The sequence below is a fragment of the Lichtheimia ornata genome, assembly GCF_029851405.1.
Source record: "Lichtheimia ornata isolate CBS 291.66 chromosome Unknown scaffold00010, whole genome shotgun sequence".
Lineage (NCBI taxonomy): Eukaryota > Fungi > Mucoromycota > Mucoromycetes > Mucorales > Lichtheimiaceae > Lichtheimia > Lichtheimia ornata.
In genome coordinates, this window is record NW_026695330.1 from 128,014 (window position 1) to 145,636 (window position 17,623).

At 43.5% G+C, this 17,623-nt stretch overlaps 4 protein-coding genes across 4 annotated transcripts; 1 reads left to right on the plus strand and 3 right to left on the minus strand.

The window, feature by feature from the left end:
- Positions 1–224: 224 nt before the first annotated feature.
- Positions 225–1,465, minus strand: O0I10_003173 (uncharacterized protein; the record flags this gene model as incomplete). The annotated part of the gene is made up of 7 exons (XM_058483245.1): positions 225–568; positions 628–695; positions 752–841; positions 899–935; positions 988–1,036; positions 1,097–1,202; positions 1,269–1,465. 7 exons carry the CDS (start codon positions 1,463–1,465, stop codon positions 225–227), a joined length of 891 nt encoding a protein of 296 aa, XP_058345864.1.
- Positions 1,466–1,627: 162 nt separating this feature from the next.
- Positions 1,628–5,257, minus strand: O0I10_003174 (uncharacterized protein; the record flags this gene model as incomplete). The annotated part of the gene is made up of 12 exons (XM_058483246.1): positions 1,628–2,064; positions 2,122–2,198; positions 2,257–2,370; positions 2,435–2,514; positions 2,575–2,627; positions 2,712–2,971; positions 3,045–3,150; positions 3,218–3,353; positions 3,428–4,108; positions 4,160–4,218; positions 4,300–4,704; positions 4,762–5,257. The coding sequence occupies 12 exons, from the start codon at positions 5,255–5,257 to the stop codon at positions 1,628–1,630; spliced, it is 2,904 nt and encodes a 967-aa protein (XP_058345865.1).
- A 4,521-nt stretch (positions 5,258–9,778) lies between these two features.
- On the minus strand, positions 9,779–11,162 carry O0I10_003175 (NAD(P)H:quinone oxidoreductase, type IV; the record flags this gene model as incomplete). Its single annotated transcript, XM_058483247.1, has 4 exons — positions 9,779–10,622; positions 10,692–10,794; positions 10,849–10,990; positions 11,052–11,162. 4 exons carry the CDS (start codon positions 11,160–11,162, stop codon positions 9,779–9,781), a joined length of 1,200 nt encoding a protein of 399 aa, XP_058345866.1.
- Positions 11,163–12,344: 1,182 nt separating this feature from the next.
- O0I10_003176 (uncharacterized protein) lies at positions 12,345–17,041 on the plus strand (the record flags this gene model as incomplete). Its single annotated transcript, XM_058483248.1, has 12 exons — positions 12,345–12,741; positions 12,806–14,812; positions 14,880–14,922; positions 14,985–15,068; positions 15,130–15,689; positions 15,744–15,914; positions 15,974–16,083; positions 16,156–16,293; positions 16,376–16,481; positions 16,535–16,693; positions 16,751–16,900; positions 16,989–17,041. The coding sequence occupies 12 exons, from the start codon at positions 12,345–12,347 to the stop codon at positions 17,039–17,041; spliced, it is 3,978 nt and encodes a 1,325-aa protein (XP_058345867.1).
- Positions 17,042–17,623: the final 582 nt, after the last annotated feature.

Consider the following 17,623-nt stretch of genomic DNA (forward strand, 5'->3'; position numbering starts at 1 on the left):
ATATACTTTTAAATTGTTGGCTGTAGGAATAGGCATTATAGACACAACCATCTTCGTACCACAATCATGTTGCACCAGCGTTCGCGTTGTGAGATCTCATGAAAACTGCATGATCAAATTTAACGTATGCTGAGAGAAATAGCGGAAACGAGGGAACACATTTTATGGAAAGCATCTTTTGAAAACAAATATAATAACCAAGTTCCTATTATCCTCCAAGCTAGCTAGCTCCATACGCGTATCAATCCATCATCGCCTGCTGTTACCATGCCAACATCTTGCGGGTGATAATCCACTGCCGAAACAACGCCGTTGTGTGATTCAAGCTTTGCCACAGTCTTTCCTTCGAGCACATCCCATATATACACATTTCCCTCCTCAGACCCGCTGATAGCATAAGCGTCATCGTTTGAAAGCACCGAGTTCAGCTTGTAATCCTTGTGTGTGTGGCCGGTAAACTCATTCAAAAGCGTCCCGTTTGCCTTATCCATCAATCGAATCGTATTGTCCAACGTGCTGACAAGAACACAATTGCCATCATTGGACATGTAAGCAGAGGTAATCGCAGCTATTGGCCATTATTAGTAGGTACGTAAAACATCTCCCATCATCACTCCCTTGACATACGTCCAATGTAATCCTCAGCAAGATGACCATTTCGGATATCATAAACTCGCACGCGTCCATCTGTGGATCTGCATAGGTAAACGTTAGTGTCACATTCCATACCTTAGTCTTTGATCATCCTTACCCTGCCACTATTTCGACGCCTCTTACTTGCACGGACATTACGCTGTCTTTGGGATCTTCTAACACCTGAATAGGTTGCATGTTGTATGACCTGATAGCAGCAATCAATAAGCATGCGTTTGTGGTAATTATTCCTACCAAGACATACCTGGTATCCCATATCCGTATCGTGGCATCAAAAGATCCTGCATGAATGTGAGATAACAGGTCTTTTGAAATCCCTCGATGAATGCTTACCGCTGACAATCACTGAAGCCTCCTCATTGAAATCCACGCTATTTACACGCTACACCATGTCTTTGTGAGTGGATCATCGTATACAATCAATTTGCTTCATGCCATTTACCTCCCAGTGGGCTGTGTACCTTCGAAGAACCTCGCCCGTCCCCACGTCCCAAAGTATCACGGCACGATCAGCACCACAACTTGCGATCTTTGCATTATCCGACGCTCTATATTCCATCGTGTAAGCGATCGATCACCATGACGTCGTGCGAGTTTAGTTGTATAATACGAACACTGAGACACCGAGGACATCGCGTCCATGGCCAATGTAGCTATGTAGTTCCATACCACTCAGTGGATTCCATAATCGTACGGTCCGATCGCGTCCTCCAGATAAACAATATTGTCCAGATTGGTTGTAGCATACATCGCTAATAGGGCCTTTGTGACCTTTGAGTGTTTGATGGCATTCGGTTGGGTATGGGGCCATGGTACGGGTGAAAAGAACAAGGTATGAGCATTAAAGGATGCAAAGAAATCTCGCCTGATTCAAGCAGACTTAGATCACGTGAAGCCCGATTGATAGATTTGCATCATGCATTGTACATATTGTATATTGATATTCAAGGACTACTAACTATTCATGCTATTGCTAAAATACTGTGGAGTTCTTACGCTTCTTTGTCTTGGGTTTCTTTTTCTTCTTTGATGATCCATTGTTTCCAGCCTTTGTTTCTTTTTGGCTTTCTTTGATGGTGTTGTCATCATCTTTTGGATATTCTTCACTTGTCTCTCTCGGGCTTTCTTCTACCTTGGCAACGGTGCCTTCATCTCTTTGTGTCACTTTTTGATCCTCACTTTTCTTTTCTGTGTCCATCATGGATGACTGTGTAGTGGCAGGCTCATCCACAAAAGAAGATTCTGGCTTGCGGGAATGGGTGTTGTTGTCAATGGATGGTGGAGGAATGTCATTTGGTATCATGTTGGGGCACGTTGAGATAATGGCTTCAGCCATTAGGTTTTCCTTGTTGGGCTTGTACTTTTGCTCCTCATCCATGCATTGCATTTTCCACATGTCGTAGTATAATCCTGCTGCATGTACAAACTTGTTAGTCAGCGGGCAGGCTTCTTTGTATGATATTCTACCTTGACAATGATATCTATTTTCAGGCATTGTGAGGCTCTCGTGTGTTCCAGATTCAACAATTCGGCCATCTTGCATGCTACAAACCCCACCCCATTATTAGATAATGCATCCAACGAGGAAATCGCCCAACTCACAAAAAGATCATATCCGCATCCATAACACCTTTAGAGAGTTGACGTGCAATCACCAATGTTGTACGACCTTCTGTTAATGTCGAGAGAGCTTGTTGCAGCTGGTGATCCGATGAGCTATGTGTGTGATCATCCTTTGTCAGCATGATCACTAATGGCTATCTTTAACATCCCATGTTACCTATCCACAGCATCGTTTCCATCTTCGAGTATGACAATGGCTGGGTCCTTTAGGAAAGCCCTCGCAATAGCAATCCTTAGCTATGTATACGGGATTAGCTCTTGGGTATTTGAATATTGAAGAACCTTTGTAAAAGCTACCTTCTCGCTAGGAGTAAGCTGAAATCCGCCGTTGCCTAGCTTGGTTTCATATGCTGCGTTGCCATGACAACAAAGAACAAAGTTTGAAGCCATTGATGAGCACACTCATTCTCTGAAAGCGACGATCGAAAACTTACCATCAGGGTATTTCAAAATGGTGTTGTGAATTTGTGCAAATTTGGCAGCTCGGAATACAGCATCTTCGGAAGCTTGCCAATTGCCATATGCAATGTTGTAATACACCGATTCATTGAACAATACAATGTCCTGCGGGACCACACCAATCTGCTGTCGTATCGATCTTAGACTAGCAGTCTTGACATCATGCCCATCAATGTATATGGCACCGGAATCTGGATCGTAAAATCGGAAAAGGAGGCGTGAAATGGTGGATTTTCTATGCGTATAACAACATTCGCAATCATTATCATCGCTTTCCAGCAGGTAATAACGTTCATTCTTTCACTTACCCTGATTCTCGTTGCCCCACAAGAGCCACCTTGGTACTTCCTTGGACCGAAAAGGAGACACCCTTAAGAGCAGCATGTCGTTGGTCATAGCTGAAACGTACATTGTCTACCATAAAGGGGGGATGATATCAGCAACAATGATCGTCGTCGTCATGGATGAAACAATTATTTACCAAACACAATGGATCCCTTGTTGATCACAACGTTCTTTTCACCACTTGCCGGTTTCTTTTTGAGTAACCCGAGAACCTTATCGAGCTCCAGCCAGCTGGTTTGTATCGATCGGTAATGTGCATCGAAATCGGAAAGCTAGTGTTTCATCAAAGCAATACCATCACTACATCTTCTCTTGTCCACTTGTAGCATTGAGATCGTATACTTACCGGCTCACACAATCCCAACATGTAAAAGTTGAATAGCACAAAATCACCAGGTGTGCATCGTGCTTGTGAGACTTCCCATGCAAACAAAAGACATCCAGCCAAAAATCCACTCGCAATTATAGTGTGCTGCACAAGCCGAGCGATGACACGTGACGAGCTGTAGCGATAATCAGCCTTTTCCCAATTGATCAAGGCTGCACGATATCGCTCCAATTCAATGCGCTCCGCATTGTTGTACTTTACTGTTTCATAATTCAAAATCGAGTTGATTGCTTTGATCCTTGTTTCATTGTTGCGGTCTAGCATGTCACGATAGCGCTTGTTGGTGGATGAGGATGATGGAATAACATCACTAGAAAAGGAAATGGTCACGAGGATGTAGAGAGACATGGTAACGAGTACAATGAGCCCCGCTGATGGTGAATAAAGGAACCACAAAAGAATGACAGCCACAACAACATCCAAAACAGCAGGTACGACTTGAAAAAGGAGCTGTGGCAACATGGGTGCTATGCTGGGGATAGCATGATCAAACACCTTGAGAGCTTCGGACTTGCGAATGGGATCAAAAGCGAGTGATAGATCATAAAGCCGTTCCAATATGTTGAGCGACATCGTTTTTGAGATATGCTGCCCCACAGGAATCCATAACCAGTTTTGTGTACATTGAATGAAACCAGACTAGGGAATGTGTTAGTGATAATAAGCACCCGGGTCATCGAAGGTACTTACTTTTCCTCGCAAGAACCTGAGTCCCATATACACCAAAATGAGTATACAAACAAAAGCCCCTTAAACAAAAAGGGATGTATGAGCTTGATTATGCATAAACAACATTATTCTGCACCCATGTGGTTGATGGCTTTGCTTACATTTGGTGTGTCCCAAGCTATCGACGAGCATCCCCATCGCCAACGGTGTCATTGCGTTAATAGCGAGAGCAACCCACATGAGTAAAAAGCATAAAAACATGAGCAGCTGCAACCATAGTGATCCTCGTGGCCATGTATACGATAGTAAAGCACACAATTTGGAAAATGATGAATGGGTAGGTACAGGGGCTGTTGTTGTCGGCTGTTGTCCTTTTTGAAACGCTTCAGTACTACCGTATGACGATGATGCTGCTGCTTGTGTTGATATCAGTGGGGACCATTCCCGGGATGGTGGTTCACGGATAAACATTTGTATCAAACAAAGCACCATTGTACCCACTTCCAATCCATAACGCATTGCAAACGTTCCCAAGAACATGAAATCGTACTTGTCAAAGATAGTGCCTAGATGCATTGGTGTTGGATTTGAATACGACAATGTGAATGCATCTTGTTGCTTACCGGTTCGAGGGCTGAGAAATGCAACAAACCACAACCAAGCTATTAACGACTCTCCCAAAGTTGCCGTCATCCAAAAGGTATACTGCACCCAACTCCAACGACCAAAATTGTGAGCTTCATGGATCATGCCCATCAATCCTAATATCCATGCTAGCCATGAAATGCCGATGTAATACGCAAGTACGGTTGATGTCCAGTGCTTGTCGAGAATGGCACGTGCTGTAAAGATGCCTGCATCCACCATGAATGTCAACAGGATAGTGATAGACATGGCAAGCACCAACTTTGATAAAGCTGTCAATCGCCGTTGTCGATTCAAACGAGCTGCATCCACAAACAATGGATGAGAGCGTGTGCTCAAATAACGACCCAAACCAAGAAATGCGATCAATGATAGCAAGGCCGTAGGTGTTATGAAGAGGGGTGTCTCCCATGTCAAGGGCCCAGCAGAATAAATCGGTGGAAAGGGGTTCACGTCTACGTGTATAGTAGTCATTGCCACGTTGCGTTGAGTGAGAAAAGAAAGAAGGAATGCGAATGCAGTAAAACAAAAGAGATAACTGTAAAAGTGATGCATCATCATGTCCCTAAAGAGTTTGACATTGCCAATCATGGAAGATTCATGATACAAGCGGCACCCCTGCTTTCCGAAATAAATGGTCTTTGTTACTTTTGCATTTGGCGTGGCACCAACTTGCTTTAGCACTGATGGATTATGATGTTGGTGGTGATGCTTCAATGTAAAGATAGCCGAGGACTTTTGACTTGCACCATGTTTATGCATATCCATATGACGCATCATATAGCCTATTCCTGATGGTTTTTGATTGCTGATACCAAGGTAATCGGATCATCATTGCTGCTTGCAGTATTTGGATACGTAAACATACACGCATATTTCTACAAGGTAATCGTAAGTCTCTTTTGTGTCAAGCATGTGTGTATGAGCACTACAACCAGTACCCTTATAACCTATTGACGTTATTTCACGTTGAGCCATTATCACCATACACATAGGCTGATATGAAGTAGGTCTTCATTAGTGGATGCTGTTTACTTACGTGCCTTCACAAAAGGCAACCATCATCAGCATCCATTTGTGCAGCAATTTATCAAGGATGTGTGTGTAACCACCATGTGGCATTTCATTCAGTTCTTGACCTTGCTTTTTGTGCTCTCAACATCATCCATTATGTAACAGCAAGTAACAACATCACGCTTACAGCATAGTAGCAACATAAAGGTGCCCGTATCTCAAGATTTTACTATGAAGCGTGGGGTTTTTAATAGAACAAGCTGCTCGGCGGGGTCAAAGCGATCTTGTGTCAAAGTTCATCGTGGCCAATCCCAGATTTGCCCAATGTCGCTACCAGCCAAAAACTTTTTCAAGAGGTCAACTCAATCCAACTTGGCTGGTATCGACATTGGGCAAATCTGGGATTGGCCACGATGAACTTCATACTTTGACACAAGATCGCTTTGACCCAGCCGAGTAGTTTGGTTCTCTTAAAGACCCCACGTTTCATTGTAAAGTTTAGAGATACAGTCACCTTTATGTTTGTAAGCGTGATGCTATATGAGAAGTGGTCTTTGTTCATTGTCAAGTAGGTGGACCCTGGCAGAGCAAAAGATGCAGAGGATCGTGTTGTGTAACACAGCTACGTTTGCATGAATGAAAAGGTCAATGTATAATTACTTTATGGATTATCTAGGAACAGGCATGTATTGCTAGCTAACGGCCACTTTTATCCAATCATCATTGTTGCGAGATCCACTGCATGGGAACGATGCGTCTGCTCTAGACATTCATTTCCATGATTAAAGTAGGTTGATCCGAGCTGATTTGACTGAGCTGCAGTCAAAGAGAGATTACATCACTCTGGACATAAAGCACGCTCGATGTAGCTCAACCGATGTAATCTTGTGTGAGCGTAACTCAACCAAATCAGCTCGGATCAACCTACTTTAATCATGGAAATGAATGTCTAGAGCAGGAGCATCGTCCACCTACAATAGAATGCACAAATATTGGGAATGCACAAAAGTGGCTATTAGCTGCCAATGTATGACATAAAAGTGAGGGTTGCGTACCTTTCATGCATTGTCCCTGAAGTCCTGACTTTTTAGCTGGGTTACCCAAAGAGGTCCTTCTGCATCTTTGGCTCCCCAGGGTCTAGCTACTTGGCAATGAACAAAGACCATATCTCATATAGCATCACGCTTACAAACATAAAGGTGGCTGTATCTCCAAACTTTACAATGAAACGTGGGGTTTTATTAGAGCAATGGGCTCGGCTTGGCCAACAGCACCTTGTGTAAAAGTTTCAAGTTCATCGTGGCTAATCCCAGATTTCGCAATGTCGCCACCAGCCAAACTGGATCCAGGGGTCGACCTCTTCGACGACGACGACGACCGAAAAAATATTTTTTGGGCTAGTTGCGATATTGAACTTGAAACTTTCACACAAGGTGCAGTTGGCCAAGCCGAGCCCATTGCTCTATTCAAAACCCCACGTTTCATTGTAAAGTTTGGAGATACAGGCATCTTTATGTTTGTAAGCATGATGCTATATGAAGAGTGGTCTTTGTTCATTGTCGAGTAGCTAGACCCTGGCAGAGCAAAAGATGGAGAGGGACGTGTTTGTGTAACACAGCTATCTTGCATGACTGGAAGGATTGATGGATTATACTTTATGGCTATCAACAATAGTCCATAAATTACGCGCTATCAGCCATTTCCTCACAATCAGCGTTGTTGCAAAATCCACTGCATGTGAACGATTCTCCTGCTCCAGCCCATCATTTCCATCATTCAAGCTTCTTGATCCGAGCCGATTTGGCTGAGCTACGCCCAAACAGTGAATCTATAAATTCTTGAAAGACAGACCCTGCGAATGTCTCCGTCTTTCAAACTTTTGGACGCTCTCGTTCCAAATTTTCAAATGAAGCATGAGGTTTTTATTTGAGAAAAGTGGATCAGCATGCTCGGAGCACCATCCTGACCAATTTTCAAGGTGGAAGTGGGCAACTTCGGGGCGGTGGGCCGTCCGCTCTTTTGATCCCATCATCCACCATTTGGATCACCCCGCATTTTGAATCTTCAAAATGAAGTGTGCGACTTTCAAATGAATGAAGTTAATCAGCATGGCCCAGTGAACCTTCTGACATAGTTTCAGGTTCGAGATGGGGAGTCCCAGGATAATACATGCTATTTCCATAAATCATGAATCTGGCGCTGGCCTGCTTTCCGACCTCGATAGTAAATCCCACATTGTACCCTCCCATTCACTGTTTTCAAATGAACATGAGGTGTTTTTAAAAACAGTATTGATCACCATGTCCCAGAGCACCTTGTATGAAAGTTTTAGGTTCGAGAGGGGCAATCACAACATCAAGGATTGGATGTACAGTGTTCATGCATTAATACAAGAGGTGTCCGACCAATTTAATTTCGACTTCTTCCACTCCCAGCCTCTTCCCTCTTCCTCCCATTCTCAACTGTTGCCCCATTCAAGTATACAACTAACACCTGCGAACGCTTGTGCTGCTTCAGCCCACCATGTCGATCTTCCCATTGTATTGATCCGATTGTCTTTGACTGAATGGCAAATGCATGGCGTGTACACAGCCTTCTTGTCACTCTACCACAACACATGAGCCTCTTGACACAATACACGCTCTTGCACACTCGTCGACCACAGCCAATCGTACCAGCAGTTGCCATTAGAAAGATCTTCACTCCATTGTCTCAAATAGCGTTCACAACCTTGTCATTCTACTACAACACACACTCTTGTACGTTCCTTGCGACAGCCAAACGTAACAGCAGTTGCCGCAAGCAAGGTCTTTACTCCATTGTCTTTTGCCTCAAGTTACTTGCAGCAACCTGCATTGTGGCCTTTATTACGTGAACAGCAGATAGCCATTGTATAGAAGCAACTTTATTTACGTGTAACAACTTGCTTTGGTACATACGGATCCCTATGGATGATGCCATACACAGCAATACAAGCAATCTTCACCTGGTTGAGCTGCAATGAAAATGACCAAGAAAGGGATGGATCAACAGCAGAGTGGGGAAGGATGCATATCAGCAGCAATCACATGGCCCGTTTTCAAACAACATGTTGGATTTGATGGATGGATGCAATCAAGTGCAGTGATTAGATATCCTGGAACGTTGCTTTGGTTACTTGTCGAGTTGTCAGCAGGAAGGATGGATCATGTCACGTGGAAACGGCTGAGGATAATGATGGATTGGATGGGATTTTGCAATCATGGATGAAGGATGTTTATGACAGCAGCAACCAAGAACACAATGACACAATTATCCCTGTTCCCTCTATGTGATTCACCCCACCCTCTTCAATGCGCTGTTCCCTTACCAAATTTGCTTTATAAACATCTATACTATCATATCCTATTTTCGACTTATGGATTGAATGAAAATTGGGTTCAACATGATGTTTAGGAGGGTATCATACTATAAGCTTATATGTGCAAGAAGTGGATCTCTTGGTTGGTTTCTGGTGGATTGAAAGGGGGATAGAAATTTGAAGGCCGGGAAGCGGGATAGGATCATTTACATCATCGTATCGAGATACTTTGTTCTTTTGTCACATTACCACGATACATCACACATCGCTTTCCTCTATCGTAGCTTGATTGCTTCTTACAAGGTCAACGCCCTAAGCTTATGTGCGTATCATAGTGGGAATTAACCATTGATGGTATTTGCAGTCTTTTTTTAGCTTTTCATTGTCATATTAATCTCATTGTAGTAGTTGTCATTGTGACATCCTGTATCGAGGTAAAATCGTTATACATGCAATGGACTTCTTTGATAATAGATCTACCTCCGTGGAGTTTACTGATAGCGTGCTTGTCATGCAACAACTTTGTATGTTTTATTTTATCGAGAATAGATTACGCATATGAATAACAATGACTGGATGGAAAAGACATAGGTGTACGTGTGATGTGCTTTGTGTAGTAAAGGGAACGTTGTAGTATATATTTAATCAAGACCTTCTGCACCACAACAAAGCCTCCAAAGCTTGCTCTTTTTCTTCTTTGGCTGTTGAGGTGGTTGTGTGGATGTAGGTTGTTGCTCTGTTGTAGGAGGTTGAGCTGAAGTATCTTGAGGACCACCTGTAGTTGCTGCTGCTGTTTCCTTTGGACCTTCAGCAGCTGGTGCAGTTGCAGCACCTCCAGCGGCTCCAGCAGTACCAGCAGCTGCAGCACTTTGAGCCACACCAGCATCTTCGGTCTTTGCTGTTGTTTCAGCTGGTCTTTCAGTATGGCCTTCAGGGTTGGTTGTGGTGATCACAGGTGTCTCTTTATCATTTCCATTAGCGTTCTTTTGTGTTGACGCTGCTTTGATGGATCGAATGGATGCATCAGAGTCTGCACCTGCTGTAGTATTATTGGCAGCAGCAACACCAGCAGCTCCAGCTCCAACACCAGCACCAGCGGCTGCACCAGCGGCGGCACCAGTGGCAGCAGCGGCACCACCACCACCACTTTCATCAGCTTTATCTGTTGTTGCAACTTGTTGCTTATTATCGGCGGCTGCTTTTGTCGTAGCATCACCTGAAGTACTGCTGCTAAGCTCTTTGCCTCGTTGATACTGGTTAAGGATGTCGGCAAAGTTCTCGGCTTGATTACGAGCAATAGCAAGTTCAGTTTCACTTGGTTGACGCGATCCATCACCATTAGTAACAGTGCCAGCACCATAAGCTGAACCACCAATAACTTCGTCATTGTTAAACAATGATGCATTTGCAAATCCAAAAGAAACATAATTGATTCCATGATGTGCAAGATATGGAATTGTCATGTATGCAGTGGTTTCTTGCCCACTATCAAATCGTCATTAGTATAAGCTATATGCCCACTTCAATAAACGAAAAATGATTCTATCTACGTACCCATGTTGAGAAGCGGATGAGAAAAAGGTGCCACAAAATTTGCCAGCCAAGGCACCGGATGCCCATAGTCGACCCGTGGCATCCAAGAAAGATCTCCATTGTGCTAAAGCAGCATTGTTATTATAAGCTCAATTCATACACAATGAAAATGGATTACCTGGCATCGTTCCAAAACGAGTTGGGATACCGAACATGAAGCCATCTGCTTCCGTTAGCTTATCGACGGTAATGATGGGATCATCTGTTTTGGCGGGAGCATGCATTTTCTCGAGAATCGAATCCGATAATGTTTCTGGCACCTATTGAATAATAAGCATCGCTTGTTGTAGGTCTTCAATGGTATGAATTTGTTTATGTTACCTGATAGACCTCGACATCAATGCCTTTGGATTCCAATCCTTTTTGAATATGCTTAGATAACGTTGCCACGTGCCCATACAAGCTGTAGTAAATCACGAAACACTTTGGCATGTTGACAACCGAAAGAAAGATTAACGTGTAAACCTTACAGGCTCGGTTATTATTACTTTAAATACCTCCGCGTCTCATTCTTTTGTTTTGTTTGATCCGGAGCTTTATTAGACAACTATCACCAACACGAAAGCTGCTTTCGCTTCACTGTCAACTCTTTCAATGCACAATAAAGATACGTTGCCATGTGCCATAACATGGGATCAATAGGCCTGATCATTTACTATCATGGAAATGCGTGCAAACTCAAACATGGTTATTGATATCAGCACGTTGGCTTATTGAAAGTATGGGCAATTTACATTGTTGGTGGAGCGAGTGCATAAATAGATTGGGGCACAATGGAGATGTACGTCTCTTGCATGATCGGTGTGGTGCTTTCAGCCATATAGGGGTTATAAATGCTGTATCATGAGATTCATGCTTGTACTGCCATTTAGGGTACAGTAGACGGAAAGTCATAGGCTCGATGTTGGAGCTCTACGATTCACCAAGGAAAATTCACCGATTATAGCCTGCAAAGCGTTGTGTAGTAGTAGTCATGGGTATGGTTTTCAATACAGCAATAGGGTTATGGTTGTTGTGATCATCCTTGGTGCGACTTGAGCTATCATTTATGCTCAAGAGTGCAGGATCAAGAAAAAGCTTTTTTAGTTCTCGAACAAGCTTTGGTTGTAAATGCAATTGCAAGATGTAAGGCACAGCATTTTTATATTACTCGGGAATTTTGCCTAACCTGGAAAGGATCTCCAAAGTGTGATCTCGTCAGTAGTAAGATCAGATGGTAAGTGTGGCTAGAGAGGTGTGGATCAAAACCCAAATGACGCTCCCAAACAGGGAATAGTAATGAAATGTGGTATGTTCTGGTGGACATACATATGCACATCCACAAGATGCATATGTATTTGTTGTTGTTGTAAGAAACTCCGTAGTGCGACAACGTTTATGCATCCAATATCAAACATGATCCCGACAAGATGTCAAAGTAGTATGTACATAAAGACATACATTCATTTACAAGGCCAATTATCAACGATACGATCCAATAACATAGGTTTTTCGATATACAAATGACTATGTAGTGGGTGGGGATGGGGCTCGGTTGTTGTGTAGTGTAGTATCATGCGGAATATGTGCTACAACAGAAGGAGGAGCACTTCTTTCATTTCCCCCTTTCACGCCATGTTTCAAAGTAACGGCGTCAAGGAAGCAGTCGCTCGCCCATTCAAGCCGCTTCCTCCCATCGTCACCAAACGGCAGTCGGCACATGCATTGAGTCATGGTGAACACCTCATGTCTTCCATTGATCGTCCTTTACGCGACCATCTTACGGCCCTGGTGCAAATGTGGCTCGTCAATGCCAACCTACCGTCATCTCTTAGCGACTCATTGATATCAACGCTATTGCCACTTGTTCGTTCCTGGATCGATGGCGAACAAGATATTACAGTTGTTGATACGGCATCCTGTTCTTCGATATTCGACTCGATCTTCATCCAAGTTCTCAACATAAAATCCATGAGCGATTCACGCTTTTTGCCTGGTGTATATCATGGCGACCCATTGTCGGCGATATCAGGTAAGTGTAGATAGTTGTGCTTTCGTAGACGGATCATCGATGGCTGATATTAGTGAATAAAAAGATGGATTAGGAGGATCGCAATGCGAGTGGCTACACCATGCTGTGGGGGGAACAATCCGGATATATGGAGCACCTAATGGACCATCAAAAGACGCCTTGATCAAGATTGTCGTTGCATCTGTTTATACTTTATGGAGCTTATGGTTGGAGGCACATGTCTTGCATGATTCACAAATCCGTATCAGCGGGATCAATCGCAAAGCATCATCACCAACAACACCGACATCGCCACTTAATGATGCACCAGCAGCAACAGCAGCAGCAAGAAAGGGCGTATTGTGGTGGTTGCTAGGTTCATCCAAGGAGACGACATCACCGGTTGTGCAGATTTCCAAAAAGGCCATTCGCCGGGCGTCTTTGATGAAAAAGGATATCAATTCAACCCCCACTGGGATACCTTTGGACAATGACCAACATCGTTTTGCCAAGCTTCGTAAACAACTTGAGTCAGCAAGGATTTCATCTTCGCCTTATTGCAACTATGCCATTCCTCAGCTTATTTCAAGACTTCAGGATGAAGAAGACGGCCTTGCAACTATACGTTCGGTTATGCGTGAATCTATCAATAACAGCAAATCCAAATCCATTGGAGGAGGAGGACCAATACAACGACGATCATCTTTATTATCAATCATCAGCCATTATCACCATGATCATCATTCACCACAACAACAGCAACCCTCTTTACGTCTTCCTCAATCCATTGCAGCTTATTCGCCTTTACGTGTACCGGGAAGGATATGTGATAAGAAGTTGGGATTGGATTCGCTTTATTTGGATACACAATCAGTCGATGTTTACATGAAGCACCAACACGGCGCATTCAACTATACTTGTTACCCTATTGGTTGTCCACAGCATCCGTGCGCAGGGCCACTTTTGATCACCGTTGACTTTTTCTCTTTTGGACAAAAGAGTTCCAATTTTGGAGATATGCCCCTTGGTCAGGCTATCCAACGCTGGTGTGAACACGCTCACAAGTCATGCAAGAGTTTACAGCAGCAGCAACTGGAACACGTATTGCAGCGTCCACCCAACAACCAGCAGCAATCACCTACAGCTACTTCTGATAGCACCGAGTCATCATCATCATCAGCAGCCACTCATTCTCCTTCTACTCCCAATCTTTCATTTCATGGATGTGACAAGTCATTTAAGGATCATGTGATGAGTTTTATGCATGGGCCTGGCAAGGTGCAAGTATACTTATCAGACGAAGATGATGATACAACAGCAGCCTTGAGCAGTGACAGCAACAAAACACTAGCACCCTATCGAGGTATTGACATGTGGACAACATGCTCTGAATGCAATGCAACGACCAAGCGCCTACCGATATCGATTGCAACCTATCATTATTCATTGGCCAAGTTCATGGAATTGCTTCTTTACGACAGGCATTTTACACTCAACGTTGCCGGTGTTACCAATGCATTGTGTGCTCATGCACAGCAGAGCAAAACGGCACTCATTCGATGTTTTAAACCACATGGAAGCACCATTTCTGTAAGGATGACATACGAGCCGATTACACTGTATGAGCTGAGACCACCTCGATTACAAGTCATGCCCGATACAACCACACCTTGGCGTAGAGGTTCTGGAAGTAAAGATGATAATACAGCGATACGACGACGATTGGCTCTTTCTCAACGCACACTTGATAAATGGAAGACCATGATCGCCACGGAGGTGGATGAATTCTTCGATGCTGTTGCTGCTCATATCGAAGTGATGGAGCGATATATCCAAGCCGAATCCAAGCGTGAACAGCGTGATACTGGCAATACAGGACGTCCATTGGGCGAGATACAACAACAATTGCGTGCAAGGGAGAGTGAATTAGGCCAAATGCGTCGCTTATTTCTTGATGTTCAACGCAGTGCTTTGGTTCACGAATTGAACGATACACCAATGGATCAGCTCAATGATTTCAGACGCTTTTTTGCTGTGCGAAGTTCATCCGTGCTATCACAATTATCACAATGGCAAGAGAAATGGTGTCATGGTATGTAGTTATCCTCCCCTTCTTCCTTTGAAAGCCATTTATTAATCTCCACATTCCGATTGCTTAGACCTGATGGATGGTTGTGCATGGAATCCACCGGATTACATCGAGTACGTATATACATACATGTATTGAATCCCTCTTCCTTATCACTAAACGACGCTATGTGAAGGTCCGATCGAGTGCATTCATTCCCTGGGTCAAGCGTCGTTGTACGTGAAGATGAGCCATCGTCGCTTATTGCATACACCTTAAGGTTATTATCATTCGTCATCATCCATTGCATGCAGGGCAGCTGATCATGATTACAATGCTAGTTCAAACGAGTATTTGGATGAGCTTCAACATCAAAGGAGTGTTGACGACAATCTTCGTGGATCCACCGTAGCAGAAAATGCACCTTCTGAGCCATCTGATGCATCGGCGCATATACCAAAGCCATCCAAAGACCCGAATGTTGTGGATCGATACCATTCCATCATTACCAGAAAGTACGTTGCTCCTACCACAGGTGCCTCAAGTGAAACAGCTTCCTTTCGTTCAATGGTGATTGAGACTGTCAAAGCAAATGCAGAAGAGTTGCATTATCAGCAATCCAGGAAGATGCAGGGCATTAAGCACAAGCTATCTCATGTGATTTCCAGTGCCAACAAAAGAAAAGAGGAGAATGGTGAAGATGTACAACAACGCATTATCCTTGGTGATCCATCATCCACCCATCATCATCATCATCATTCAACCACTGCTGGCGGTGACAATGGCAAGATCACGATGGAGGAGATAAAAAAGACTATATCCAACCATGAGACCAAGCCTTTACCAAAGGAGCCTGATGAACCTGAATGCACAAGAAGAATCAGCCCTCATATCAAGCATAGTATGTTGAATTCGACTCTTTTTTGTATCGGATGATTGAGCTTATTATGTATAGAGTTTACTCATAACGACGTGGAGTTCACTTGTACCACCTATTATGCTCAAGAATTTGAGAATTTACGTCGACAGAGCGGCATCGACCAATTGCTGGTTCAATCATTGACACGCTGTACAGCTTGGAAAGCATCCGGTGGAAAGAGCAAGAGTCATTTTTACAAGACACAAGGTAAAACGTTGTCGTTTATAATACATCTCCACCCATATTCATCCATGTCATCATTGCAGATGACCGATTCGTTATCAAGGAAATGGTGAATGCTTGGAACAACATTGAAAAGGAATCGATTCTCAAGTTTGCACCAAAGTATTTTGAGCACATGCAGCGTTCAGAGGATGTATGTATTGTTGGTTGATCCATCACACACACACACGTGACGACGCACCTAACACGACCAACGACGACATAGACGCCAAGCATGCTTGCCAAGATATTTGGGTTTTACACGATTCGCATACGAAGCCTTGAGGATAAACGTGTATTGCTTAATCTGGACGTGTTGGTCATGGAGCATCTCTTTTATGGAGCAACGCCACAGATAACACAGGTAGGTGGGATTTTATTTGTGTCGCCATCGGGGTTCTCTTCTGAGATAACTTTATGCTTTTTGGTGGAATGGTGGGACAAAGCGCTTCGATTTCAAAGGATTACGCGATCGCCATGTGGAAGAGTGCCTCAAGCAGCCACACCAACAAAAGAGTGATACGACCTTGTGGGACGGTGACTGGATGGAAGGTAAATGTATCACTGCATCTTGTCCTCATTCACGCTAAAAGAAGCGAACTTAGGTTTTCGTCTCACGATGCCTGTGCATGAGCATTCCAAACAATTACTCAAGAAGGCTATTATGAATGATACCGAGTTCTTGGCTAGCAGAAACATTATGGATTACTCTTTACTTCTTGGGATCGATGAAACGAAAAAGGAATTGACCGTGGGCATTGTAGGCAAGTCAATCTACACTTGATAACGTCATCTCTAGTCATTGCTTACAAATCGTTTAGACTTCATTGGTGCTTACACCTGGTATAAGAAAATGGAGAACAAGAGCAAATCAACATTGCATCCATACAAGGAAGTAACGGTCGTTCCACCGGAGCAATATCGATGGAGATTCTGTCGTATCGTTGACGATTACTTTGTTACTGTTCCTGGTAAATATCAGTTTTACATTATCGGCGACAGGGGTGTGGTTGCGTGTGTGAATGAAAAAGTGGATATGACGGCTGATTGGTGGAATAGGCAAGTTCGATTTGATTCAGCCAAACCAAATGTTCTTGGCTGCATGGATTTGATAGGAAAGGTTTTTCCCAAAAAATACTATAAGATCGCCCCGTTTTATATGGCGCTCTCTCACTGAAGAAGAAGAAGACCTACGATTAGAAATATGAACATACCCCTCTATGATAATATCCTTGTAAGAATAAAGTATCTTGTGGGAGATAATGAACAAGAAAACGTGTGCATGGGTAATATGTGGTATGCTAATGAGAGTGAAGCTATGCGATAAGAAACAAAGTAGACTAGCGCACGTGGCACAAAGGGATACAAGGTGTTGTTTTTCTCTCAGGGGTTGAGAAACAGTGGGAATAAAAAAAAAGACGATCATCAAAGAAGTGGTGAACAAAGAGAGAGCGAGAGAGGGCAAATGCATGCAAAAGAAATGTTAAGGTTTGGCTTTGTGATGCCGTGCAAGCGGAAATATGAGATTAACATCCATATCTTTACTAACCTGAGACCAAGTGACCTCATTGTTCACGCACAATCTGTCTCTCTTTTTTCTGTGCTGTTCCTCGGTGTCGCTTTAACACCTTTTGGTCGTTCTCTTTTTCTCTCACTCTCACTCTCACTCACTCTCACCCTCTCTCTCTATCGTC